General features: G+C 42.6%; 1 protein-coding gene across 1 annotated transcript; it reads left to right on the top strand.

The window, feature by feature from the left end:
• Nucleotides 1-150: 150 nt before the first annotated feature.
• Nucleotides 151-9,762, top strand: ppp4r2b (protein phosphatase 4, regulatory subunit 2b). Its single transcript, XM_061220775.1, has 9 exons — nt 151-283; nt 1,143-1,224; nt 4,817-4,987; nt 5,367-5,460; nt 6,090-6,127; nt 6,569-6,643; nt 6,799-6,939; nt 7,321-7,622; nt 8,024-9,762. The coding sequence occupies exons 1-9, from the start codon at nt 226-228 to the stop codon at nt 8,404-8,406; spliced, it is 1,344 nt and encodes a 447-aa protein (XP_061076759.1). The 5' UTR covers nt 151-225; the 3' UTR covers nt 8,407-9,762.
• Nucleotides 9,763-27,999: the final 18,237 nt, after the last annotated feature.

Genomic DNA, 27,999 nt, shown 5'->3' with positions numbered 1-27,999 from the left:
ATATTGTTCACACACTGATTCCAGTAACACACATGTGGAAGAGATACGATCTTTTTTTTTTTGTTGTTGAATAAAGCTCATATTGCCTTGTTGCGTACCTAAACAGTTTGTTGTAACCAGGCTGCACTTGGGCAGTGACATCACGGGCGCCATATTGAAGTGCTGATTTTTTTGTGTCTCGAACGGTGCTACCAGCTTTCTGTTTCCTGTTGGAGTCAGGAGGAGATGGACAGAGAAAACACCACAAACATGGAAATCGACACGCTTTTGGAGGCACTGAAAGGTTGATAGACGTGCTTTGGTCGTTAACTAGTACGCGGGGAAAGTGAGAGTTTGCGTTGTGTGAAATTGTTCAGAATTTCAACGCTGTTGCTAGACTAATGTTAGTTGCTAGCTGGCTAACTAAGGTGTTGAATGCTTCCCCGTTAGCTAGCTAGCTATCTATCTGGCTAATAGCAACGCATGTACATGTAATTAAATCTATCATCCGAGTTTTGAAAACTATTGACGATCACCCATGAGGATGCCAGTTGTTTTAAGTTAGTTGGGGTATCAAGATCTGCCCTTTAACCCTGAAGCCGGTAACGTTCGCTAACATTGCCTTGCTAGCAGGTAGCCTGGCTAACTAGCATGCATTTTTCAATACGTCTAACTCGCTAACGAATGTTAGCTCAGTGAGGTTAGCTTGTTAGCTTTCTAGCTAACGTTAGCTGGTTGGCTAACTGTTAGCTAGGTACATGGCGTGATAAAATTGGCTAACGTTATCAGTGCTAATGATGGACAGTTGGTTAGCTATTTGTAGGCTTTTCTCTAACGTTAGTCGATCGAATGCTTTAATCGTGTGGCTCTAGTGTTAGCCAATTATATCGTTTGTGATTGACGTGAAGTCTGGAAATTGTGGAACATTGGGTAACAGTTAGGTAATACATTTTACTGGCTAAACTGCTAGTTTGTAATTAGCTTGATAGTTTGCTATCTAGCTTGCTAATGTTTCCGTCTTTATTTAGCTAGCTAGCTGGTTAGCTAACTTTTTCCACTGCAGACGAGGCAGACAGGGTTGAGCTAACGTTGAACTGTATGGTGCTTACGTTTTGTTTACTTAATTGTCTAATCATCGAATATTATCATTTATTTCACTACAGATTTCGAGAAGAAAGGGAAGAAAGACGTGTGCCCTGTCTTGGACCAGTTTCTGTGCCATGTTGCAAAGACCGGAGAGACGATGTAAGTATTTAGCTAGCTAGCTAGTCGCTAACGTTTATACGTGAGGCCTGTTTACGTCTCTAGAGTAGGGACTGGAACACGCTCTCCTGTCTCTACGGCGCGCTTGTGAGTATGCATGGACGTATTCGCAATAATCGCTACCATTTGCGCACGTTATTTTGTGCCTTCACTCATCTAAAATGACACCATCTTAATATGGGACAAGCTCGACAGAAAAATACTAACACCTGTGACAAAGTTGCACTTGATTCTCAAAGAAAAAGTTCACTTAATTCCATTACTGGACACTTGATATTGAATCATTGTATGCTTAATTCCTGTATAATCTCTGATTGTAAATATGGTGCAGTTGGCTAATCGTTTCTACAGTATCATACTTTGCAAAAGTATAAAGTTACTAATAGTTAATGTTGTAGTATGGTAATTGGTTGTCAACCCGTTCCTGCTATCTTAACACCTCAAGGCTCATTCTTTGAATATTGTAGCCCTAAACAGCATCCACTGTGAACCTCTGGTCGTGTTACTGTGTTTTTATTAGGATTTTCTCATGTAGACAAAGATTAGCATGTACCAAAATTGACAGGTGTAGTTGTAATTCGGTCTTTGTTAGAGTATTGGATAACACTTGCGGCTCAGGATGTTAAGTTGGCCAAATCGCACTGGCTGTCTTTTATGGCTGTCATGGACTAAACCATGACTGTTTTATGGCTTTGTTTTTATAAGTAACCTGTGTATGTTGAATAGTCGTTCATTTAATGACAATCATATTAAACCTTGCCCTGAACTGAAATCTTCTCATTTTTAGACTAGATTTTTTTCTAATTTATAGAGCCTCAGGTGGTCCATGTCAATTATGTGGTTGGATGCAATCAGTATTTATAAAATAGGGTGTGGGAAATCCAGTTTAATACCTTTTGTTTTCAAATGCTTAGGCTTTCTCCTGTGAAGAACAGCCATAGCTGCCCTTTCTGCTAAACAGATACTTCAGCTGTTTTAAAAAAATTCACTGGCCCTGTGAGGCATGGTACACAGCATGTTCATAGCCTGTTGGATTCACACATTCAAATGTACGGCCCTGCCTCAAACTCACTGACTGGTGGTGGAGTTAATTACCCAAGTGGCCATGCTGAGCTAGATATTTTTTTTAATGCTGCATCTGCATGTGGGTATTTGTCCAATGCTCTGTTTTTGTTATTTACTTATTATTTTTAAAGTGATTGTAAAGGGGCTGAGAATAGTTTAAATAGCCGTAAATTCACAGAGGGATTTATTCACTACTCGTCCATCTATTCTAAGTAATTTCTCGTAATATAATCGTTGTACCATTTAATTGGATTTTAATAATTGTATCACTTTTATGTAAAGGGTCTGAGTACCTTGAAAAGCGCTCTATAAAATGTATTATTATTATTATTATCATTATCAATAACTATTATAACCCAATAGCAATTTAGACTAGTTAATCAACTTCCCTGCAAACTAGACTTATCTGCTGTTGCTTAATGCATCCAGTACTAACCCCATCCATTTGTAGTCTGAAGCCATACATTGATTCATCTGTAGTCACTTTAACAATTGTTCACTTCTTGCCCAAATAGTCATTATTATAATGTCAGATGTAATATTTCCTTTATAGTACTGATCGTAGTTTGTTTACTCCTGAAGATTTTGAGAGGGTTACAGTTCTTAATGATTCTCATGCAGTTTGACGCTTATGTCATTTGTGAAGTTGGTGGCATCGGTTCCTGCACTCATACAGGAAATGTGAATGTGAAATAAGCCCAAGTAAATGAGTTCAGCCAATTAAAGCTGAGAATAGAACCTTTCTTCCATAAATGCATAGCCCTTAAATGTTCCCACTGCTTATAATTGCTGTAAACCTTAACTCTGTTAAGGGCCATAATGAGTCACAGGCATGCTCATGTCACTCCAGACCACGCTATTTTCACTATTGGTATGGTAAACTCAACATTTATGTCATTTTTCAATTGAAATTTTTCACTACCTTTCAATTTCAGTTGAGCCATAGGATAGGGGAATAGCAACATGATGCATTTAGATAGTTTAGCCCAATTCCATTTCCGATTCATGATATCATGCCCTGGGTGAAACTCGTATTTTGATTTTATTTTTTTCTTCCCATGAACCAAGAATGTGGAGTTAAGGTTTCTTGGCACACTTTGATCTTTATCCACCAGGGTTCTATACGTAGGGCATCTTTTTATCTTTTTGGTTTATTGTATTGGTGGCAGTTTAATAGTGTTTCAACATAATAGTCAGGAATTTGGTTCTACAACTTTATTGTTAAGGGCAAACCCTTGAACTGTGTGTGCACTCCGACTGTCTAATTAAGCGCTCTTATTTCTCTCATGCTGTATTTTTATCTTTGCTGTAAACTGAATTTCCCTTGGCACAGTGAAGTCTGAAGTGTGTTTATATGGAAACTGCAATGGCCCTGGTCTTATTGCAGTTGTGGTTAGAAAGGTGATGAAACATCTCTTTTGGAGTGGTCTGGTAGTTTTCCCTCAGTGTGTTCATGATGACCGTGTCCCAGAAGTCTTGCATCAGTGAAAGACAGCGTTATGTTTATTAGCTTAGGGTGTTTTGCAAATGCTATGTCATTTTATGCTAAATAAGGTATTTTTAAGTTATTGCGTTTTGAATTTTGAAGTAAAAGCTCATGTTCATAGGAATGTCCTTGAAGGGAAATGAGCAGCTGGTGTGAGACTGTTTAGGCTGTCCAGTGTATAACTCCATAGTTATTATGTCTTATCACAGTTTGGCCGAAAGGAGCGATTTGACAGTTGTAAATAAAAAGTCCCATTTTGGCAGAAACCGCTGTGTTCGGATAGAGAATTTGTTCAAGCCTGACTTCATATGGGAGTGACACTTACAAACAGATGGCATTTGCACTATTGTTTTTTCAAGTGCCCCCCCCCATCCCCAAACATTGATTAACACCATGCCTCAGTCCTGCCTTTTAGGCGTGCATTGTCTGCTTGAACTGGTTCCATCTGCACTTTGTTGCCAAGGCAATCTGTCTGTATGTTTTGTTGACGGCACTCTGTGACCTAAAGTATTTCCTCTAAAATAAATGTCACACTTATGTAACACCACTTTGTCCTGTGAGTAGTCTTGGCAAATGTCTCTATTAAACATACAATGTCATAAATATTTGCAGTTTGCTGTTGATATAGGTTGTTTTAAGACATGCATGCTGTTATGTAGTAGACCATGTTTATATTTACTTTTAGTTCTCTTATCTAATTGAACCGACCTGGGAGAGTGGAGTTTGTGCTGTGTGAGGTTGTAGACCTTGTTTTATGTCCCGTCCTTTGATTTCATGTGCTTTAAAAATATATATATATTTCTCATCCATTTTGAATGATTAATTTGAACAAACTAGTTGCCGAACTACTTTTTGTCTTTAACTATTACCATGTGTCGTCAGTGTGAACTTGCAAAAATAGATTAAAGCTGTCCAGTTTATTAGTCCCATTGGTTAAACCTATTACTTTGGGTTCCGCTTTGATATTGTAATGTCTAGCATTGATCTATAAGGTGACATGTTGTTATTTCCTGCCTCCCCTAGGATTCAGTGGTCACAGTTTAAATGCTACTTCCTCTTCAAACTGGAGAAGGTGATGGACGATTTTCGTGCTTCAGCCCCAGACCAGCGCGGGCCAGCCAACCCTAACGTCGAGTGCATTCCCTACGAAGAGATGAAGGAGAGGATACTCAAAATTGTGAATGGCTATAATGGGTGAGTCCCCACAGTGAAAGAAATGTTTAATGCAAGGAATTGTCCTCACACACGGGTCAACTGTCCCTCCACAATGACTCCTGTGTCTCTCTTTCAATGTCTGAAGCCTGAGGTTATCAGTCTGATTGACAGCCCTTGCCTCGATGCAATGGCGCCATCTGCTGATGCTATTTCAGAGGTTGAAAGCCTTGATGGTTTTGAGCTCGTTATCATAAAAAGGGTTTACAGTGCACTATTTCTCTTTGCAGTTTAAAAGCGTAATTCACGCTGCGGCTTCTTGGCGTTGCGTTTGCGCGCTATAAAAGCCGCAAAGTAATTTGATTCGGTCTGCGCTGCAGGTTTCATGTTATTGAATTTCTGATTTTTTTTCCTTCCCCAGAATCCCTTTCACCATCCAGCGCCTGTGTGAGCTGCTGACTGAGCCCAGGAGGAACTACACGGGCACGGACAAGTTTCTACGGGGGGTGGAGAAGGTGAGCTCCGTCTCCTCAGATCCCCCCCACCTCAGGTCAGGTGATGTCCTAGCACACAGTATCACAGGTGGTGGGGGAAAATGAATCTCTCAGTGATGATGGTGAGAGAAGGAGCAGCCTTTAAACTACAATGGCTTATAGACAAACAATACTGAGATTATATGATAACTGCAATATATTTGTGTTTTTAGATCAAACTTTCTACTCCAAAACAGAGGAAGTAGTGTGCGGAAAACAGAAATGAAGACTTTAATGCAATCTATGGAATGTTCTCTGTAGGCATCCGAAAGTGGAATGTTCTCTTGGCTCAGCAAGCAGCATAAAATCGCTCGTAAAATGGGGAAATAATTTCATTCTTCAGACAAACTTCAGACAAAGTAAAGTTATATTAATTTAGCAGTATTTTTTTGCCTTGGAACACATTCAGCTTGTTAGCCATCTGGTTTTATGTTGATTTGAGTGTGATAATGAGTGAAAGGTCTAGCAAAATAGTGATATGACACATTTTGAGTGAGGTAAGTCCAGTATTACCTTGAAGCACGCATCCATGAAAATTTAAGGTACATTGGGGACGTAGTCTGTGGGCTGTCGATTGAGCTAGAATAAGCTGTTGTATCCTTGTTTTACAGAATGTGATGGTGGTTAGCTGTGTTTACCCCACATCTGAGTAAGTAAACCCAAAGCGCAGCCTTGTGAAGATCCTGCCAACTGGGGGCCTCCTCACAGGCCGCTCGCAATCGATGCTAATTCCCCGTGATCCTGTCCAGTCTGTCTTGTTTGATAACCGTGCTGGACACTTCCTGCCCTGAAGGCTTGGGATGTGACAGGCACTTGGCTCTTAAGCGTAGGCCCAAGCTGTCGGCTGATTTGTGTTTTCCCCATTGTTACTCTGCCTGTGGACGAGGAAAGAAAGTGTTATTTCTGGGCGAATATGCATGAGAAATCTTTGCCTCTCACTGCCTGTTGTGATTAATGCCCCGTGGCTTATGTAACGCTCCTGAGCCCACGGTAAGCTCCCCAGAGACATTTCTCAACTGGTCTGGAGAAGCAGGTGTGTTAAATCTCCCGCACTTGTTGATTTTTAAGACTTGTTTTCCTGTTCCTGAAGGAAAAACGGATCCACCACTGTGAACCGGATGAACGGGGTCATGTTTCCCGGGAATTCTTCAGCTTTTTCAGACAGGTGAGCGGAGCGCGCCCGGTTTACAGAAAGTGGAGAGACTCCAGACACCTTTTAGACGAAGGCTTTGATTTGTGTGCCGTGAGCTTCTGCTGTGAGAGAGCAGCTTGTCCATTGAGACCGGAGGTATTATTCTACTCATGTTTTTGTTTTTGTAGGAACGTGAACGGACCAGGTACTCCCCGGCCGCTCAACCGACCAAAACTCTCCCTCTCCAGCTCGCTGGCCACCAACGGCCTTCCTGACAGCACGGAAAACAAGGCCACCACCACAGACATGGGAGACGGCAGCCCCCTCAGGTAACGCCCAGTCACCCTTCTGTCAAATAGCTGTAAACGGAGCTTACGCCTCAGCGCTACACAGCCAAACAAAACGGCCGAAATGAACTGACCTTTACTCACACCACTGGCAGCTTTTGGCATGACACCAATTTGTCTTTTTCACCCTCTTAGAGGCACAATGTTCTCTACGGGTGAACAGAATGATTAATTATCTGAACCCTAAAATGACGCAAAGGCATATTAATGGCAAGGGAAGAAAAAATTGTGCCTTTTTTTTATATACTGGAGCTGTAGGAAGATATAACTGACTTGCTAATGTAGCATGATAGTCAGGTGTAAGTTGGGGAACCAGGAAGAGGGTTGATGGAGTGTGTGTGTGTGTGTGTGTGTGTGTTGCAGCGACTCGTCCGTGTCAGAAGGGGACGGCTCCCCGGGCGGGCCTCTGAAGAACAAGCACCAGGAGGACGAGGACGCCATGGAGGCCGAACAGCACGAGGTGAAGAGGCTGAAGTTCGACAGAGATGACGACGAAGAGGACGAGGAGGAGGAAGAGGAGGGCGGGAAGGAGGCGGCCTGTCCTGCGCAGGCCGAGAGCTCGACGGAAATGGCCGAGGAGGCCGAGTCTTCCTCCGACGTGCACGAGGAAGAGGAGGACGAGAAGAAGAGTGAAGCAGCCAGCAGTGCGTCGTCTGAAGACCAAGGTAGGGCTTCCCTTCACATGGGGGTCATGGCACACCCTGGGTGTTTTGGGGGAGGGGGGCGGGTGTTACTTCTGTATCTATGGCAGTGGTCCTCACTCCTGGTCTTGGGAGTGCTGCAGGGTGTGGCTGGTTTTTGTTTTGGCCTTTGTCTTTATATCAGCGACCAATTCAGACCCAAGAAACCAGGCGAGGTGAGAGAACTGTGTAATTAACTGCTTTAATTGATCAATTAAAGCAGTAACAACAAAAACCAGCACACCCTGCGGCTCTCCAGGACCAGCGGTGAGGACCACAGGTCTGTGGAGATAGTGGTGAAATCATGTAACACGGAGACAGCTGCTGCTGAATGTGAGGCCCGTAGCGAGAATGCTCCTCTCACCGGCCCTGCGCTTTCTCCTCAGAGCCCTCCAGCACGCAGGCAGAGCCCTCCTCCGGCGGCCGGGAGGAGCAGGACGAGGAGGAGGCGGACAGGGAGGTGTCCTCAGCCTCCTCGGAGGCAGCGGCGGAGGAAGAGGAGGAGGAGGAGAGCGGAGAAATGGACCAGTCCCAGCAGCCGGGCCCGGCGGGGAGCGAGGCCAGCCCGGAGGTGCAGGAGGGCAGCGACCCCTCTGACCCCAGCGACCCCAGCGACCCCGTCAGCAGCAGCAGCAGCAGCAGCAGCGAGGACAGCGTGTCGGGCGGGGCCGGCTCCTCCAGCAGTACGCCCGAGTCGGCAGCAGAGGGCGCCGGCGAGAACGGCGCGCGCGCGGCAGACACCTGCGACGAACCCATGGAGCAAGACTAACCCCCCCCCTCCGCTTTACACACTGTCAGGCCACAGCCGCGAGATCTCTGTAAAATAAACTACGTGGACCTTTAGTTTCCATGGAGAGGGGCCCGCCCTCACGGGGCCCCCGCCCCCCCGAGGGTCCGTCGGAGCCCCCGAAGCCCCTTCTCCAGAAGGCCACTCGTCGGTGGTTTGTGTATAGATTTGTTTTGTTTTTTGTTTGTTTTTGTTTTTTTTTTTGCAATTTAAAAAAAAAAAAAGTTTTTCAACTGGAAGGTTATTATTTTGACAGTCATTTTAAATTTTTTTTTTTTGAAGCTCATGACATTTGTTTCCACGCAGGCCTTTCTGTTCCCAGCAGGTTTTCGCCACTCGGTCATCGTTTCAGCATTTGTCACTTTGGGTGTGTGTACCTCTTCTTCATTTGTAAGAAAAAAAAAACAAAAACAAGTCTAAAAGGAGGAGGAAAGGAAAAGGCTGCGCGTTTCGCAGCGTGGCTCTCCGTTTCTGAGGGTTCGTGTGCGTCAGTCGGGCTGGGCAGCCGCTGTCTCATGATTGGTTAACCCCTGTGTGTCTTCGCCACTCTCAGACCAGGATTAGAACACATTCCAGGAGCGCTGCGCGGTCTGAACGCCCCGGAGAAGGTCCCCAGCCCCGACGCGGGAGGCAGCTTTTTCGCCCGCTAAACGCTCGAAACGTGACTGATTTTATTCTTCACCGCCGTTTGTTTGACTCGAGTTTCGGTTGTAGAGTGAATGCTTTTCTCGTTTTTGTTTTTAGGTTCATATATTTGCATCCTTTAGAGAACGTTTGATTTTTTTCGGGTGTCGGAGTCGCGTCTCTTCACGCCAGCTTCCCTTCCCTTTTCTTACACACAGGTCATCATCGCAAAAATTACACTGCTCGATTGCGTCACACGGCGATCTCTAACATAGTAACTTTACCTTGTACAAGAGTCAGATACAAGATATATAATTTTGGGGTGCATTGAACCACCGTAATTTATATAAACTTTTCAACCGAATGACCTATTTTTTTGAACATACTTTTTTGGCAGCCAGTTCTTGTTAGCGATGTAATGCCAGCTGAAAGCACAACGATTGCTTCTCTCATCTTTCTGTCACCTTGAATACCAAGTCCTTTCACTTACGAACACCCAGACAAAACCACTGGCTGCCAAATTTGTACCCGTTTCTGCAACTGTACTTTTTTGATATTTAGAATTTTTAAATTTCTGTAAAGTAGATTTTGTAGATTGTAATAAGTGTTCACTGCCTTTGTGAAACGGTATATAATTGTATAATTTCTGTGTAAACTGAATGCTTGGGCTTTCAATACAGTATTCATATAAAGCAATAAATGTCAATGTTCTAATTATGGGTATTCTGCTCTTATTTGTGTGCTTGAACTTTTGCCATCTGTAAAACACATAAAATGACACTGTGCTTATGAAATGTGCTAATTTTCCTGTCATGTTGTTTTCTTTTAATATTGCATTACTGGAGAAATCCTCGTTCCTTTCCCCTCATAATTGTAGACATTTTCTTGCCATTTCATGTGTTGCTTACACTAAACACTGAAATGCGTGTTTGTGTGCGACACCTCGTCGCCTCCTTGTCCGACTCCAGTTGTTGTGTTAAGTGCCAGGTTTTCCACTGAACTTCTCTTAGGGGTCGGTCAGAAAAGGTTTTTGCTCTAGATTATATTCTGTGGGACAAAAATAAAGAATTTCAATTGGGGGGTGGCTTGAAATTATTTTGCGGGTATTTTTGAGAAGCGTTTGAAATTGTTATCATTTTCGCAGTTCTTACGGGATAATGAAATGCAGGACCCCCCCGCGTGTTGTGTGTGTACAGGGAGGCCGGTAAGCCGTTTTAGCGGTCGTTTTCATTTCTGTTGAAATTCGCCGGAGCTCCGGGCGGAAATAAAAGCTGGATTTCGTAAATCCGTGCGGCGCTGCAAACGTCCGTTTCCTTGTGTGGCTCTGGTTTCTAGGGAAATAATGTCAGGCCAGGAGGGAATACCAGAGAGATTTAAATCAAACCTGTAGTAATTTGGCATGGCCCCAAAACTGCTGCCCTTATTAAAACGCTTGAGCAGCAGGACTACGTAGCCCCCTTCTATAGAAAATAGCCAATATAGCAGAACGACTGTTAGAAATGTTAAACCATAGTAGTCCAATGTGCATACATGACATGTATCTACTAAATATCTATTGCATGGATCTTGCTACAGTGCTTGTCATCCAGAAAGTGACCCATTTTGAATTAAACATTAAATGTAAATAATTTTCCAAATGCTTCTACCCCTGCAGCGATATTGCATATCCGCTGGAAGAGGCGAACAAGCCCCAGGGTATTATTTGAACAACTGCCTGGAATTACACTTTCAGACAGTGCAACTGGTCCACTCTTGTAAAATAATAGGCCTCGCAAAGTAATTTCCCCACAATAATGTGTGCGGTTGAGGGAGCCCGGTGATAATTTTCAAATGTGCTTAAAGATGGTGAAATGGCAGGTTTTCAATATCAGGCTTGCAGTTGAACGCTCCTTGGGGAGCTTGTAGATTCATTACACGTGGACATGGTCAAAGACGTTCATTTCCAACTGTCAGATCCTTGTCTGAGGAGGCTTCATTATGCTCTGCTTCTTCTGTGGTTTACATGGTATTGGAGCCTGCCTGCTGTGTACAAAGCCTTAACAAGTCCTTTCTAGGCTCTACCCTATGAAGAACAGATTTGCTTAAGCTGAGGCCTTCCTTTTGTACCAGATATATATAGAAAAAGCGCTTAAGATTAGTTCATTTTATCTGTAAAGTGTGCAACAGGAGAATGTAAGTATAATAACAGATCTACTTGCACACTTCAGTGAAGAGCAAAGCTGGGGGTTAACCGAAACAAAAGTCTTGCAACTGTTGTGACTCATTCAAAGATTGATTGTTATGAGTGGTTTATTTTTAATTTCATCTAGTCTGGTTTTATTCTGCATGTTTTTTTTTAAGGTTGTTTTAAGAGTTCAAGCTCAATGATATGAGCATATACACTATTTGTCTGATAGATAAAAGTTGGCTGCTCTCAAGGACATCAAAGCGCCTGTTCCAAAAACTTTGGCTGGCTGGCGATGCTGCTTGTGTACTGAAATAGCCATTCATATCTTATGAGCAGCCTTTGGCAAAGCTCCTGAGGTATGATTTACGCCGGTGCTAGCTGTGTAGCTGTGATTTATAGGGTATGTTATGAGTTGTCAGGAATGCTAGAAGCCCTGGAATGAGAATGCCATTCATGTGGAGCTGAACTTCCTTTATCTGTCTGGACAGTGTACCCTCGGTAGTGCATCGTAAAACGTGTCTATATGCAAATGCCCGTGTTCTTCCGCCATCCTGTGGAAGCGAAGCTGAGGTAAAACCGAAATGGAAAAACCACGCATAACCAATCAGGCTAATTAATTCACTTTCAATTTAATTATTACAATCTCTTCCACAGAATCCATGGCTAATTTTCACATTACTTTCACTGATTACATTATGGTAAAGCAGGCTAAGCACCGACCTGAGTGAGTAACCCATGTCTTAGAGACCAGGAGAAGCAACTGTATTCATAGGACAGGAGCCAACAGAGGCCTAAGCTTATGAGGGCACTGTACTTAAGTAGGAAGAGTAAGTACTGTTTGAAGACTGAAGTTGGGAGTTTAAAGCCAATATACATTTCCGTTTTTAGGTTATGATAGCAGGGTCTGCATTTGCAATAGCATAAGAGTGTGCAGTGTAATAAATGAATACACAGGATTTAATATAGACCTACGGATCTCAAGCCTTAAGGCTTAAATATTTTGGGATGTCTCTTTGGAGAATGTATGCCAGTGCGATGATGTATATCATGTTATCTATGCGATAGAATTGTATAGATATGATCTATTTTCAAATAATGTAGAATAAATTGTTGAAATTGCCAGCGGGTGTGGTTACGTTTCTGTTTCATTTGCGGTTCCCCAGGTAGACCGCGGGAGCAGACTTGTTCCTCCTCTGTCCGTGTTGATGGATTGGGCAGCACTGTGGCCGCAGCCCGGAGTGATGCTGCTGCTTAGTGAAGTGACACATCGCTCAGTTCCAGTTTCTATGCGCTGAACTGTCTCAGCTGCCTTCAGACTTACCCTCGCGAGGTCTAACACTGATCTAACATTTCTGTTTGTTCACAATAGTCACAGCAGAAATTCATGCCATTCATGTTTATTATTCATGCCATTTTAATCCTTTCTGACTTCCATCACCATGTTCACTCAGAAAATTCACAAATTCAAACTGCAGAATTTTCCACAGAATGTAGCAATTACTGTAAATGAGTCATATTTAGGGAATAGAATGAATTAAATCTAGCTCACAATGCACAATGTAGACTTCAGTGATTAAACTGACATCAGCACTGCATTCAAACTCACAGTGCTTAAACTGACATCAGCACTGCGTTCAAGCTCACAGTGATTACACTGACATCAACATTGTCTTCAAGCTCACCTTAATGGCTTGTCATTCCTGCATTGTGATTGATGTTTTTGAGGAAACACAAGCACAAGCATTTAGGTCAGAGCCTTATTCGCTGTGCTTCTTGTTTTCATCTATGTGTGCCTTTGTGAATGCACCAAGAAAAGCATTTCATCAGCTTAAAAACTGGCTGAGGTTTTAAATGGCAGCAGTGTTTGTATCAGCTCTCCTTTTGCACTGGTGAAATGGTTGAAGGTATACAGTATAGCCAGCATGCTAGGTGAATAATGCAGTATTTCTGAAGTGAAAAGGCCGGCTTCCTTTAGTTGTGTGCTAGAAAGGGATTTTGAGTTCCGGCTGAGGTTTAAAATGGCAGCAGCATTTGCACTTGTGAAATGGTTGAAGGTATACAATATAGCCAGCTTGCTAGGTGAATATAAAATTGAACATAATGCAGTATTTCTTATGTGGAAAGGCCTGCTCCCTTTAGTTCTGTGCTAGAAATGGATTTTGGGTTCACCGACAGTGCAGGGTGGCAGAAGACTGATGTGGCATTCAGCTGAGTTGGAGTGAAGCTTTTCACTCCGCAATCTCTGTGTCATCCAATAGAGGGTACTGTTTAGTTTCCTAACCCGACCTAACAGGATTACCCGCCCGCAGAATGAAGATGCAACCTGACTGCCTGCTGCTGCTGATATGAGTGAGAGCCATATCCAATTAACCCAGAGAGAGAGAGGGAGAGAGAGAGGGAGAGAGGGAGAGACAGCAGGAGAAAGAGAGAGAGAGAGAGAGAGGGAGAGAGAGAGAGAGAGCAGGAGATAGTGAGAGAGAAAGAGAGAGAGAGAGAGACAGAGAGACAGAGTGTGAGTTCAGTTGGAACCTTTATTGCGACACTACAACTAAACATCACAGGCCATTTAATGCCGGGCAAACAACCAAAATCCAGAAATTTACAGAAAGAAACCAAGTAGCCAACTCAAAACAAACCACAAAAAACAGCAAAAGCACAAAAAAGACAGAAAATAAATGAAAAGGGAAAAATGTGAGTCTCACTGAAAGTGAGATAGAGAAGGAGATAGTGAGAGAGAGAGAGAGAGAGAGAGAGAGAGAGAGAGAGAGAGAGGAATCTTAAACTTTATACAACTTCATTAAAGTCCGTGAGAAATCCTTTCTGATATTATGACACTTTGTGCTGTGGGCTCTAGTGTTAACAGAATTCCCATGAGGCTTGAGCACTGGCAGCCGTTAGCCAGTGCTGTGAGTGCTGTTTACACTGCTCCTCACTGTATCTGTCAGTCTGTGTCAGAGAGGTCGGTGAAGGTGCCTGTGTTTCAGTGCAGTTCCAGTGAGCCGCACAAACATTTACGCTTCCTTCATATAACATCCGTGTCATGCAAACAACTTCCCAAAATGAACAAAGAAAATCTCATTACTTTGAGTCATGAGATATCGGCTTTCCACAGGGCTGGATGAGAACTTTCAATAACTGTAAAAACATAAACACGGACAAAAATATATTTCTGCGCTGCACGGGATTGATATTAGCATTTTTGAAATTGAATTTTGTTGTTTATTTTGGGAACGCGGAACAAAAGGCCGAGTGTGCCGAGTGGATCGGCGGAGGACAGCTGGCGAGCTCCATCTGCTCCAGCTCCCAGACAGGTGAGTGAGCATATTGAACACAGTCTCAGGGCCCGCCCCGCTCCAGGGACAGCTCACGTCTCCCTCTTCTCTTCTGCTGTTCCCTCCCTCCATCCCTCCATCCCTTCTTCTTCCATTTCACCACATTCTGCGTTCCTCTCCGTTTTGAATGTTCAAAGTTTATTTCTGATTAAAAATACATACATTATGGGTCTCAGCCTTGCCTTCTGATGTACAATACATTTAAAATGATGGGAGAAATATATGACTTTGATTGGTTGTTCAGAAACTATCCCAAATTGGTGAACATTAGTCTGTACAGATGGGTCTCAGCTCCGTATGCAAACCATACTGTACTCCAGTGCTTTCCCAGGGACTCTCTGTGTGTACTGTTTTTTTTTCACAGTTAGTATCTTGGTAATACAAGGCTGTTGAAAACAAGTACCAACATGTTTTTGTATTTTCACTTATTCTGACATAATGCAGGTTTGGCTCATTGCCATTTCCTCTATCACTGAAGTCTTCCTTTTTCATCAATAGTTTAGCTTTAGTGATTGTATGATTGCTTGATTCATAAATGGAATCTCTTTCTAAAGGAATCATTTGGCATATAGCACATTACCGAAAATCGAAGTATTTGTTGATCCTACTGATTGAAAATCTTATTACTCAGAGGTTAGAGTAAGACTGAATACCAGCATACACACTGGGTGCCCACTGCCCAGGTTCAAGCTTGTCCTGCCTTATTCCCTCTCTGTCCTGCCACATTGAATGAAACTGCAGTGCATCTCTCTCTCCACACTTTTCTCTCCACACTTTCACTTCACAGTAATAAGCCTGTGCATGGCTTCACTGCACGCACGAGGAATAAAGACTGCCTTGGCCAAGATGCATTGCCAAGTGTATCATCTCCCAAAAAGAGCAATCCCTGTGCCAGCCTCTCCACAGTTTAATAGTGTTGTGTATGCTGCAATATTTATTGAGAAATCTATGGTCAGTTGTGAACTAACATAAAATAGTTGAAAGTACAACCAAACTGAACTTTCAGTTTCTGTAAAGTTTCTTTTTCATTTATTCTTGAGAAATAATAAGTTTTTTTAAATGCTATGGCTTTTGCATGTTTAATTCAGCTTGATATATTATCTATGTGATGTGTTCCCCAGAACAATCTGTTCCCGATGTGGTCTCTCAGACAGTGCACCACGCAGGCAGACATTTTGGAGCCGAGGCACGCTTTGCATCGAATGGTCAAGACTACAACATGCAGCTCGTCACCAGGACTGGGTGCTTCTGCTCTAAATACTGAGATGATTCCCATCTTATGGGCTATGGCCCACGTGTGGGTACTGCAGGCCAAATCAGTTCTAGAAATATATAGACAATTGTGTGCCCAGTTAGCAACATTTGTATGTAAAATAAAATATAGTCATGACTCACAGGTCGTGAAGGAACTTTGAATATTGATAGGAGCTCAATTTAGACAAATGGCACTATCAACTATGCGTGCTGTCATTGTGTAGCTTGCTTGCTTGCTAATTCAAAGTGGATTGCTCGCATTAGGAACTCTAAAAAGGAAATAAGCAACTTGAACTTATTGATTGTGGGTCAATAATGAGACCCCATAATCAATAAATGAAATAGAGGGAAAACATGAGTCTCATAGGGAATCTCCATTTTTTAATGTGGTCTGGTGTATGGTGGGCCGTACATTTATTTGTGTTGTTTTAAAAGAGGCCGCAAGATGGAAAAGGTTGGGAATGGCTTTGTATTATACCATAGATTTATGACATAATTATACATTAGAACTTGCCATGAGGCCATTTGAAAAACAAGCAGTCAGACACTACCGTTCACTCTCCAGTTGTCTGTCTCATAAAATTAAATCATTAAAATGAATGAGGTCTGAGGAGTATTATTCTTGAAGAAGAGTCAATTTTAATATAAATATGGCTGTTTTCAAATCAGTGTAAATTCCTATTACATCAGGCATACATCATACACATTCAAGGGCCTAATAAGTAAACTCTATCACAGTTTGTGTTCCAGTTACCTGCAAACTAGGCACAGGGGTGTGTAAAAGTTGAAAATAATTACTCTATAACTGACAGTGTGGTCACGGTCCTGTGTGTGATTCAGTTGTAGGTGGCCAGTAGAGACGTCTGAAAAAGGAGATAGCAGTGTTCAGTGGCTTCTGGGGACCTCGGGATGCAGGGAAAAGTAATCATATTCATAGCCTTAGGGCCATTATGCTGAAGTGAAGAGACTCCTGTTGATGAGACATATCTAGAGAAATACATGTGGTTTAGGTCCAACCCAGCACACGGGAGAAAGAGAGAGGGAAAGAGTTACATGTTACATGTTGCATGTTGCATATGTGGGTCAATATTCCTGAACGTTGTTTTGGCAATATGACTACAGCTGTTAATAAAACAAATTGAAATTGAGTGAGTGAGTGAGTGAGTGAGTGAGTGAGTGAGTGATAATTCGTTTCATTTGAGTGATAGTAGCACTTGCTAAATGAATTGCTTCAATCTACCCTGCAACACACAATTTAACCCAGGATGCACTGGAGATTATTTTGATAGAACAAGGGCACCTGCAATTCCCTGCATGGAGCACACTGCCAACACATTTCTCTGCTGGGACACTGCATGTTGTGCTTGAAAAGAGCATCTACTGTTTCACAAAGCATGTGTAGGTAATCCTCTCATATATATATAGTTTCATATCATTTTTGGCTGTGCTAAAGGTTCTTTATGACAGCGATATTTTCCAAAGGCAAAACAAAATAGATTTTTAGTCTAGGTGAATACTTCTATGCACATTTAAAGCAATTACATCAAGCGCATCTTCTCAACAACCCACTTCTACAATGTTAACAGCCTCATCCTGATATATTGTCCCTACATTAAGAGCATTTGATCTGATACACTGGTATTATTGTCGATAGACACTTCAAATGGATGGATGAAAATAACACGCGTGGTACTAAACTTTGATGATCTGGTTGCTTGTAAAGTATTGAACTGGACCTTTTCTGAACAACTAAAACTGGATTATATATTAAGATTACATCTCTAATTTGAAGTTTAACATGTATTGATTGAAGTGGTTTCCGAGGTTAGTAGGTTGTGGCCTACATTAGAATATTACAGTCTGATAAAGTGCTATAATTGACTTTGCTGGAAGCTGCTGTCGTGAAGGGCACTTTATTTTTCCCTTCTGCTACTTCAGCTAATTGGAATAAAGAGTCTGGTTTATTATGGTGGCAGGGCTTTTAGGAGCCATTTTGCAGGAGGCCTGCTGCTCTTTGCTTGGTGCGGTAAAACCTGTGAATGGCCAGACTAATGAAGACACAGTTTGTGCAATTTGTCCCTGACACCAGTGGTAGAGCGTATAAGTGTGGAACCAGGCCCTGAATTTGCCTGTCCATTAGCTGCTGTGAGCACAATGCTAGTTAGACCGCATAATGATAAAAGGCATCCATTTTAGGAGGACAGCACTTATTGCCTCCACTCTGCATGTAAAGTAACTGTCCATGAAAGTGTATTTACCTCAAAGTGCTCCAAGTAGAAGCTCACCTACACTCACAGACACACACACACCTACACACACACGCACATGCCTTACAGTCATGTCAATGATGAATAATTTGAATGCCATCAACATTGACCAATTTGAATACCACCAAACCTCCAAAGCAACTAAATCAGAGGAATATCCACATAGCCATTCAGATACGGTCTTGTAGAGAGCGACTTTATAAGAGGTTCTGAATTGAGGCTAATGGGCAGGTCTCTCAACTCCGCACTGATTGAGAGGAATGGACTCTGTCTGTGGTGCAGCAGCCTCCCTCTTACACAAAGACAGGGCTTCTAACTGCAGGGGTCTCACAATGAAGGATAACTGCAGCCAGTCAACCTCACAGACTTACTGTATGCTGCAGCTACTACTGTCTGATCTCCCCAGCTTCAGAACCCCTCAAACCTTCTCCACGCTCTGCAGTCTCCCTGTGACAGCCTCATAATTAAAGGAGGGCTGTGGAATTGCCAGTCTGTCACCCAGAAGGTGAACTTCATCTGGGCTAACACCCCCCCCCCCCCCCAAACCTTTGCCTCCGTTGAGACATGGATCACCCCTGACAACTCTACAACCCCTGCAATCCTCTCTTCCAACTCACTTCTCCCACTCTCCCCAACTCCGGTAGTGATTTTTGGATCTATCCCCTCCTGTAAATTTTCTGTCTAGAACCACTCTCATTTCTTTATTTCTGCCTTTGAATGCTTCACCAATTACTGTATCGTTCTTCAGGGAGTTTATTTGATGAGTTTGACACCCTGAGGACCACACTGATCCTGCTGGGGGACTTCAGTGTTCATTTGAAAATCTTCCGGCCGGCTGCCTTCCTTCCTAACCTTCCTCCACTCGTTCAACCTCACCATGCTGCACCTCCACACAAAGCTGGTACTCTTCTGGACCTGCTCATCATCATCGTAAACAACCGTTCCTCCAACGATCTCGCCATAAATCCTTACCATCAATCTGACCACCACTTCTTATCTTTCTCTTTCCATCTCTCCTGCAAACTACAATCACCCCCACCGCCCCCAGACCCCTGTGCCTAATCCTATTTCCTATGTCTGCCGTAACCTCCAAAACCTCTCCCTCTCCTGTCCTCTAAAATTGCTACCTCTCTTCCCCCTCCTGAATCTTTCTCGTTTCTCTCTGCTGATGCACACCATCTGATTTATTCTCTGGCTTCAGCCTGTGACTGCCACAGCCCTCTTGTTATCGGACCATCTTAGCCATCCTCTGGGATAAGAGGACCAAACTCCAGACAGCAGAGGGGAAATAACCTCTGCTAAGGTTCATTTTTATCAAACAAAATGTCAAAACTTTTCTTCTAATTCTCACAAATTGTTCCTGCCGTTATCTCTGTTGGGACTACTTTAATGCCTAATCTTTGTACTTGTATTTGCATTGTAAGTCGCTCTGGATAAGTCTTTGGAGCAAATCTCAAATGGCAGTTAAGTAATGTTCTCTATTAAAACACATTTTTCCAAGCTGCCAACCTTATAGGATGTGTGAAGATGAGCCAGAACAGTCCATGTCGGGTTTCTCAGTGACTCGCTCTCCTGATTTTGTTTGCATAAATGGAACTCTTCCCATTACCCTTGTACAGACTAGCATAGTCCCTTGGCTGACAGTACTGCTTCAAGGGTTACTTAAGCTCTCGTTTTGGCAAATTCCTTTTGCTTTGTTCGACCTCCTGGCTAATCAGCCAGCCAATGGTTTATATGTCAATGGAAAGGGGGAAACATGGCTTCTTGTGCGATTTACAATTACATTACATTTCAACATTTAGTAGATGGTCTTATCCAGGATGACTTATATAGATTATATTTTACATATGAGTCATTGATACATCTGAGTATTTTTCTGAGGCAATTTGAGCTAGTCTAAGTTCTACATTACCCCTCTCTCTGCAGGTCAAAAATGTACTGATGATTCAAGCAGGGCAGACTATTCCAGATCAACTGACCATTGAAAATACTCCTTTAGGTCTGCAATTTATAACTTTTGACTTGATATTCATTATAATATTTTTCTTGTTACATTCCAACAAGAATATTGTTGCTACCTTGGACTGCTGCACACAATGAAGTCTCTCAAAAGCAAAATAGTAATCAATCTGCTTAACGTCATTTGACCCCTTAATGAAGTACTGAAGAACTGGCTGAAATTGGCTCTGTGATCACTGCAAGCAGGAAGACTTTCAAGAGGAAGTATGATTCCTTCTGTGTTGTTAGAATTATGGCCAGATACTGTAACAGACATGCACATAAAAGATCCACCATTTCCCCTGCTGCCATGAAAACCATAAGAAAATGCAAATCCAATATCCATATAACTGATGAATAAATAATACATATTTTTGAATATTAATTACATTTTTAAAAGGTATATATATATAATAGTGAAGGATAGTGTATAGATATATATATATACTACCCCCCCCCCCCCCCCCACTAGCCTCAACCCACGTTCCTCTGTCCAGCCTTGCGTCAACACCCAGGAGAGACATTTGGGGCTCTAATGGTCAATAAAACACCTTTGACCAGACATGGAGCGCAGACTTCACACAGCTTCGCAGCAGGAGAGACCAGTAAGGCCGGGGTCGACCATACGGGCTAATCAGCAGGTCTGTGATATGCTCGTAAACACGTCTATAAATTTCAGCTTCGGTCTCACTTTGTTTACCATGCAGTCCCATTCTGACTGTAGTTCATACAGAGCACAGCCTGATGTAATGAAATAATAAAAGCAGTACTGCTTGGGCAAAGCCTTCCTTTCCACGACTCTTGTGCCATGATGGAAATTGAGTTCCATTTTCCTTGAAGTTCACTTGAGTGAATCCATTGTATTTTAGTGAATTGCCAAGGCAGAATAACTTTAAAGGGAGAGAATTTTAAAACTGTTGACATGGCAGATTAAAAGCTGACTCCAGACAAATTGGACAAATTTCTCCTTTGTATGGTGGCCATGGCAAAGCACTTGGATCTCAGGAATACAATGACTTTGGAGTGAAATACTCATGTGGGCAAACTGCACCCTTTGGTTGAACCCTCAGATTAACATCTGAATTCTCTCTTTGCAGACGTGCTCAAAGGAAGGCGATGTGTCTTACAGAATGTCACTCGTTGAGTAAAAATGGCCGTAATAAATTTTGCATGTTCGACCAGGGTATTGTGAGGACACAGAAAGCCCTCTCATAAAGACCTAGACATTAGTTTTAGAAGAGGATGCTTATGTGTGTGTATGTGTATGTGTTTGTATTTATATGTGTGTATGTGTATGTTTGAGTGTGCGTGTGTGCGTATGTGTATGTGTGTGTGTGCGTGTGTCTGCGTGTGTGTGTATACATATATAATTTGCTCTCCATTCTGTGAGATAATGACTCAGACAGGATTATAATTGTGAAATGAGCGCTCTGCTCTGCTGGGGAGTGCTGGCCCTGCAGCCTCAGATCTTTGTGGTTTGAGGTTTGTGTACATCATCACAGGGGGATGCTGTGTTGTCTGGGAGCTGTCACTGTGATCCTTCTGTCACTCTCCGCAGCTCTCTCTCTGCCGGGGACCGCAGTCACGGCCTGTTAGGCCCCATTACGAGCCCCGGTGTGCTTACTGCCCGCCCCACGCTGCGAACTTCAATTACACCAGGTGTGTTTTTACAGTCTCGCTGTCACTGTTTACAGTCATTATCAAAGCCCTCACAGGGACTGTAAAACCAGGCATTGTACAGAGGCAGGCTTGCAACAAGGCACCCCCCCCCCCCTACTCTTACTCTCTCTCTCTCTCTCTCTCTCCCTTGCTCTGTCTCTCTCTCTCTTGCTCTCTCTCTCTCTCTCTCTCTCTCTCTCTCTCTCTCTCTCTCTCTCTCTGTCTCTCTCTCTATCTCCCAAAATCTTCTTTTATTTTCATCGGAAATGTATTTTCATGTAAACACAGTGGCAGTAGCAGACTGGCAAGGTAACAGAAAGCTACGTTTGAGGTTTCCAGATAAATACAAACAAGAAATAGACTGGCCCCAGCCGCTGTTGTAATTAAAAAATTAAAAGTAACTCCCTCCTTGCTTGCTGGGCTCGCTGGGCTTACCGGGCTACAAGCCATTGCAGGCTGCAGAAAAGAGGGAAAAACCCTGAAGCAGTTGTTTCCATTGTGATCTGATGATTGTGGCATACTAATATGTCCTCCCTGAACAGATGGTGTGAGGTCTCAGTCGCAACCAGAGTGTCTGAATTGCGTCTCTATGTATTTCCACCTCGCTCACTCTGTTTGTTTGTGGATTTTATTAGACAAGCTCCTGTCTAATTAGCAGTGAGGAGAAGGGGACCAGTGGAGATTTGTGTTTAATACTGAGAGGGCAAGCGCTTGGCCAAATGAAAATCAGCTAGGGACGGTGACTGTTGTGGTGTGATAATCATCTAAACCTCTGTATCCTAATACACAGCATCTTCTTAATACATATACAGTTACTTTGGAATACAATAATGGACGATTCTTCCTCCCACACCAAGCGATCAGGGAGAAGGATAGTGTATAGATTTTGTTTTATGTTCAGCTCTATAGAAACAGCCTAATAGAATCCTTTTCTCTGTGGTTTACAGAAACTTCTGGAATCATCTTGCAATTAGCTAATCCAAAAGGTAATACACCAATTTTATTTTTCAACTTTCTTCATGGAATGGGCTCTATTACATGAAAAGTTTTTGGTTTTTGTTTGCCCTGCAAGTAAGTCCATAGTAAGCAACATTGAACAGGGTTGTTTTCGCAATGTTTTGTAAAGATGATCCGAAATAACTTTTCTCAAATAATTGCACCCACTTTTCTTGCAAAATTACAGTCAAATTCACCTTTCTGAAACCCGCACATACAAACACGCAAACACAGACAAGCCTTTGTTTATTTCTGAGCATTTTCATTTTGTGGTACACAACATCAGAATGGGTAAACAGAATAGACTATAACATAAACAGAACAGCCCAGTTTATACAGAGTGGGAGGTATTGAGTGCTTCGGCCAGGGTTGGGGTCGGTCTGTTCTGTGGGAAATGTAGTCCGAGGGACAGTTTTCTGCAGAAGGACCGCAGTGATTTATAGTTCTGCAAAGCAATAACAAAGAAAACCATGCAACCTTTGAACTTCACAAGTCCATGTAAAGTTCAAAGGTCAAATTGGTAATAAGTGAGATTTATGTTCTTTTAAGCATTCCCCTGGCCAAAACCATAATTCTGCTAGTTATTTCTGTATGCTGTTGCATGCACCAATCACAGTATTGTAGCAGCATGTCTTGGGGTTTTAGTTGTGTTAAATTGCAATCAGGCACTTCATTTCTTAATTTTACACGGACAGACATTATTAGAGAGTATAAGGAGCACTGATTCTCTGAAAGATACTGACATTACCTGTGGAGCTGTTGATGTGTAGCAGCACTATCCCTTCACTATCAACTGTATTGACTGGTCATAATATTATTACAACAGATACCATAGGATGTTATTCACGCTTCTACTTTTTCCCAAATTAGAAAATACCCTTGAGGTATTGACATTTTTTAGGCCTTTTTCAGCTTTATTGGATTGGTTTATATAGTGTAGAGAGACGAAGAATGGGAGCGAGAGAGAGGGGAAGACATGCGACAAATGTCGGACGGTCGGATTCGAACCGCCGACGTCGCGGCTCTACAGGCTGCGCCACCGAGACACCCCTAGGTATGATTATTTAAACATCAAAATATTTAAATGTTAAAATACCCCACCAAGATCACATTCCAAGCCATTCTGAAGATTCCTTGAGCTGTTTCATCAATGAGACAGTTTCTTTATAAATACGGCACTCTCTAAAAATGTCTTTCTGTCCATAATAATAGGATATTTTCACAATCGCTTTATTTTGGGAAGACTGTAATTTAGAGTTAGATTTTCTTGAAGACAAAGATCCTTTTGTCTAACCAGAGAATATCTCCTGGCATTTCTCTCTCTGGATGAAAACATTGTTTTAGATGGAGCCCTTCATTGAAATTGAACTATTGTTTTGACACAAATATGTAGTTGGTGGAAGGCTCAGTTGCACTGTTTCTCAGGCCGTGTCTACCTCATATACAATGAGAATGCAGAATCAGCAGACCCTTTTGTGTGCACCTCATAAAAACCTCATACAGCATATACAGATTCCACTATTCCATTCTTTTACCAAACAGGCCTATTATCTCTGTTCCTACTTATCCAATACATGGGATCACAGTATAATTGAATACTGGGAAGACCTGACTTAAAAAATAAAAATGAATGGTGATTAGCTTTTGGTTATAGCATAAAAGAAGTGGGGGTTGACATTTGAAATAACACATTTATTTAACCTGGTATTTACTAGCCTGTCTGATTTGTAGCATACTGTGCACCACATATCTTTTACAGACTATATTGAAACTCAATTTCTATGGCATGTATATAGTTATGGATCTCCAAGTATTGATTTTCAAATTCAAATAACTGCATTGTAATCATCAAGTCCAAATGTGTCTGTTTTTAGATTTACTGTATGTCACATTTATTGCTTTTTGATTTAGATTTAACTGCCTACCATACCCAATGTTAATCAGAGTAGAGTGTACGTTTATTTATTTTGTGCTATTTGTGGAGACCAGTTCAGGGAGAGGTGTGTGTTTGTTTATATGTGTGTGTAATGGTGCTCACTGGGGTGGTGCCACTAAGACTCTGACCAATTCTGTTCAGAGTGCACAGAAAGCATTCTGAGAAAGCGTTGTTCATGAGGATGTTCACTGTATTACATTTCAGCATTTATATTATTATCAATTACAGCAATAAACTGCATTATCAACGAGATTCAATTACGGTGAGATGCATTTCATGTCACCGGTGCAATTAAAACATCTCTCTCCCTCTCTCACACACACTCATCTTCCCTTTCTCTCTCTCTTTCCCTCCTGTCTGCACTGCCCCAGCCATCAGCCTTTACCAGCTGGGGGGAGAGGAGGAGGGCTGGTGGGCCAGCTGTCCGTCCGGCTGGTCCTCAGCCTTCTCTGCCCTCATCATGGGAGGGATCTCACCCAGCCGCTGACCGCCAGCCACCCACAGGCCGGCGTGGAGGCGCTGAAGGTGACAGTAAGTAAACAGCACCGCCAGACCCATCTGGACATGGCAGAGGTTAGGGAAAGGCGAATCACAAGCCTGTACTCTGAGGGAAATATGATGACCTCATTTAGAGAGGACTATTAAGACCTCATGAAAATTACAGTATTGAAGCATTTTTATTTTGTTATGTAATTGAGCTTTTACAGTATACATTTTTATTGTATATATTTGAGAGTTATTTTTAACTCTTGCAGCCAGGTCTTCCAGGTGATGTGGTTAGACTTTATTCTCAGACACACAGTAGAGTGAGCTGGGAGATTTATAGCGTGTTTGCAAGGCAGGGAGGTGTCAGACTGTCTCATGCCTTTGTCTCACAGGTAATGAGAATGGTGAGAGATAGCGAGGCATCCATCAATCACTATTCAAGCCCTGTCATCCATATCACATTGCAGTTGTTTAGCTGACGCTTTTATCCAAAGCGACTTACAGTTGATTAGACTAAGCAGGAGACAATCCCCCATAGAGCAATGTGGGGTTATGGGCCTTGCTCGAGAGCCCGATAGCTGTGCGGATCGTATCGTGGCTACATTTGGGATCAAACCACTGACCTTGCAGGTCCCAGTCATGTTCCTTAACCACTGTCCAGTGGAACAGGCTACTCCTCTTTTGGGCTGATAGCTAATTCTTCAAATTTACTCTACTTCATTATCATAAAGACATTTTGTGTAAATACGTATATATTGTATAAAATGGAGGTAACTTTTTACAAAACCACCACAAAAAAGGGCAGATAAAGATTGACAGGAATTATTTCATAGGTTTTATTGTTTGGCTGTACTACACAGTACAATGTTCAATGTTAAATCAACTGATGAAATACATTTTACTCTGTGTGCATTGTATCCCTCTTGGACTCATATAAAGTCGGTTTGAGCTAAATAAACTCTGAGCAGTTTACTGTGAAAGCGGACTTCTGGGATGATTCAGTCTACTCCCAGCCAGTGGCTATGTGTATTACCTTCACAAAAGATCCCTTACCCACCCAAATAGTTGCAGCTTCAGCATTCTGCCTTCCCACACCTTCACCTCAGCAATCCCCCACAGTGGTGAGAATGCTCGCTCACTCTGCAATGATGCGGCACTCATTTCAGCCTCTGTTGACGATTTGGGAGAGCGCAGACACCAATGCGCTCTGCACAGAAGCGTGTGATGTCAGTGGCCTCCTCATACCCCGCCGCAGCGCACAAGCCAAGCTCACACAGACATGAGTCAGGAGGAAGACATCTGTGTGCCACTCCGCAGATGCAGCGTGCAGACGCTCCACCAGCTGTGGGTACCGGTGCGTGAGGAGACGCTGTCTTCCCAGCCAGCTGAAAGTCTTCCATCCCTGGACACGGCGAGAGCGGACTGCCAGTCTCTCTGTGGGACTGCTGGCCGCAGTCCGCACTGGTACGATCCGGATTTCATACAGGACTGCGTGGCCCATCCGTGCACTAGAACAAGCCTGAACAGGGAGTCACCCAGCAACACCCAAACTGGTTCCCTGTAACAGTGTCTGCCACATTCATCCAATAAAAAAAATCTATAAATAAAATAAATAATAATAATAACTGTTCCTGGACTGGTAGTGTATACTACCAGTATACACCATGGTAGTATACATAGTGTATAAATCAAAGTTATTGAAAGGTAGATTAAAAAACATTGGTTGTGTGAGTGTGTGTGTGTGTGTGTGTGTGAGAGAGGGAGAGAGTGATCATTTTTAATTGCACAGTGAAATTTGCACCAGAGACATGAAATGCATCTCACTACAATTCAATCTCATTGATAAAGTGCACCAGTTTTTTTGCTATGAGAATGATATAAATGCTGAAATGTAATACCGACATAGTGAACATCCTCATAAACAATGCTTTCTAAGTATATTGAAAACCCCACATCTGTTAATTTATGAATATTTGTTGACGGATAGTTGGTGTGCACTGGCTTTAGCTGAATTGGATAACCACTGTCATAAGTCTTTATCATTTCTTCTGGAAATTGTATTATTTTTAATCAAGGTAACGTAGATTCATAAGGTTCCCTGAGGAAATGATATTCTGTCATCAATCTTGAACTTATATGGCTGTCAGTCTTTGCCTGTGATGGCTGAGTGACAAGATGAAAGTCGCTAGCTTTGATTTTATTTGGTCACCGTTCATTCGCTCAGCTGCAGAATATTCAGTTTTACAGATTGGTAATGCAATTTATATTCCAATAAATCACAATAATGACATTTCCAGCTTAAAATAAAAAAATATAGATCCCTACATTTGACATATTTATTTTTGTGATTATGTAGTGTATGTTTCAAAGTGCTGTAGGGTTTTGTTGAGAAAGATTGCTGTGTGATATTAATGACTGCAGAGGCTTTGACGGGCAGAGACATTGCATTTGTGGCAGAAATTGAATCCTTGCTGCGTCTAATAGCAATATTGCGTGTGTGGGGGTGTGTGTATGTGCGTGTGTGTGGTGCATGTGTGTGTGTGGGGTGTGGTAGTGGGCTTACATTCACACTCCACAGTAGGTAGTATGGCTGCTGTGGGTACAGCTCCACAATGCACATAGACTCAAGTCCATACTTCGCCACTGCCCTGGAGGTACAACCACTGTAGAGTAGCTCCACAATGCACATAGACTCAAGTCCATACTTCTCCACTGCCCTGGAGATACAACCACTGTAGAGCAGCTCCACAATGCACATAGACTCGAGTCCATACTTCTCCACTGCCCTGGAGGTACAACCACTGTAGAGCAGCTCCTCAATGTACATAGACTCAAGTCCATACTTCTCCACTGCCC

This window comes from Conger conger, chromosome 14 (assembly GCF_963514075.1).
Source record: "Conger conger chromosome 14, fConCon1.1, whole genome shotgun sequence".
Lineage (NCBI taxonomy): Eukaryota > Metazoa > Chordata > Actinopteri > Anguilliformes > Congridae > Conger > Conger conger.
This window is presented reverse-complemented; position numbering and strand designations above follow the sequence as displayed.

Excerpts from the sequence above, each read along its gene's own strand:
- ppp4r2b (XM_061220775.1), top strand. The coding sequence starts at position 226 with ATGGACAGAGAAAACACCACAAACATGGAAATCGACACGCTTTTGGAG. Across the intron at positions 6,128-6,568 it reads TGTGTTTACCCCACATCTGA|GAAAAACGGATCCACCACTG; the intron begins GTAAGTAAACCC and ends CTGTTCCTGAAG. Across the intron at positions 6,644-6,798 it reads TCTTCAGCTTTTTCAGACAG|GAACGTGAACGGACCAGGTA; the intron begins GTGAGCGGAGCG and ends TTGTTTTTGTAG.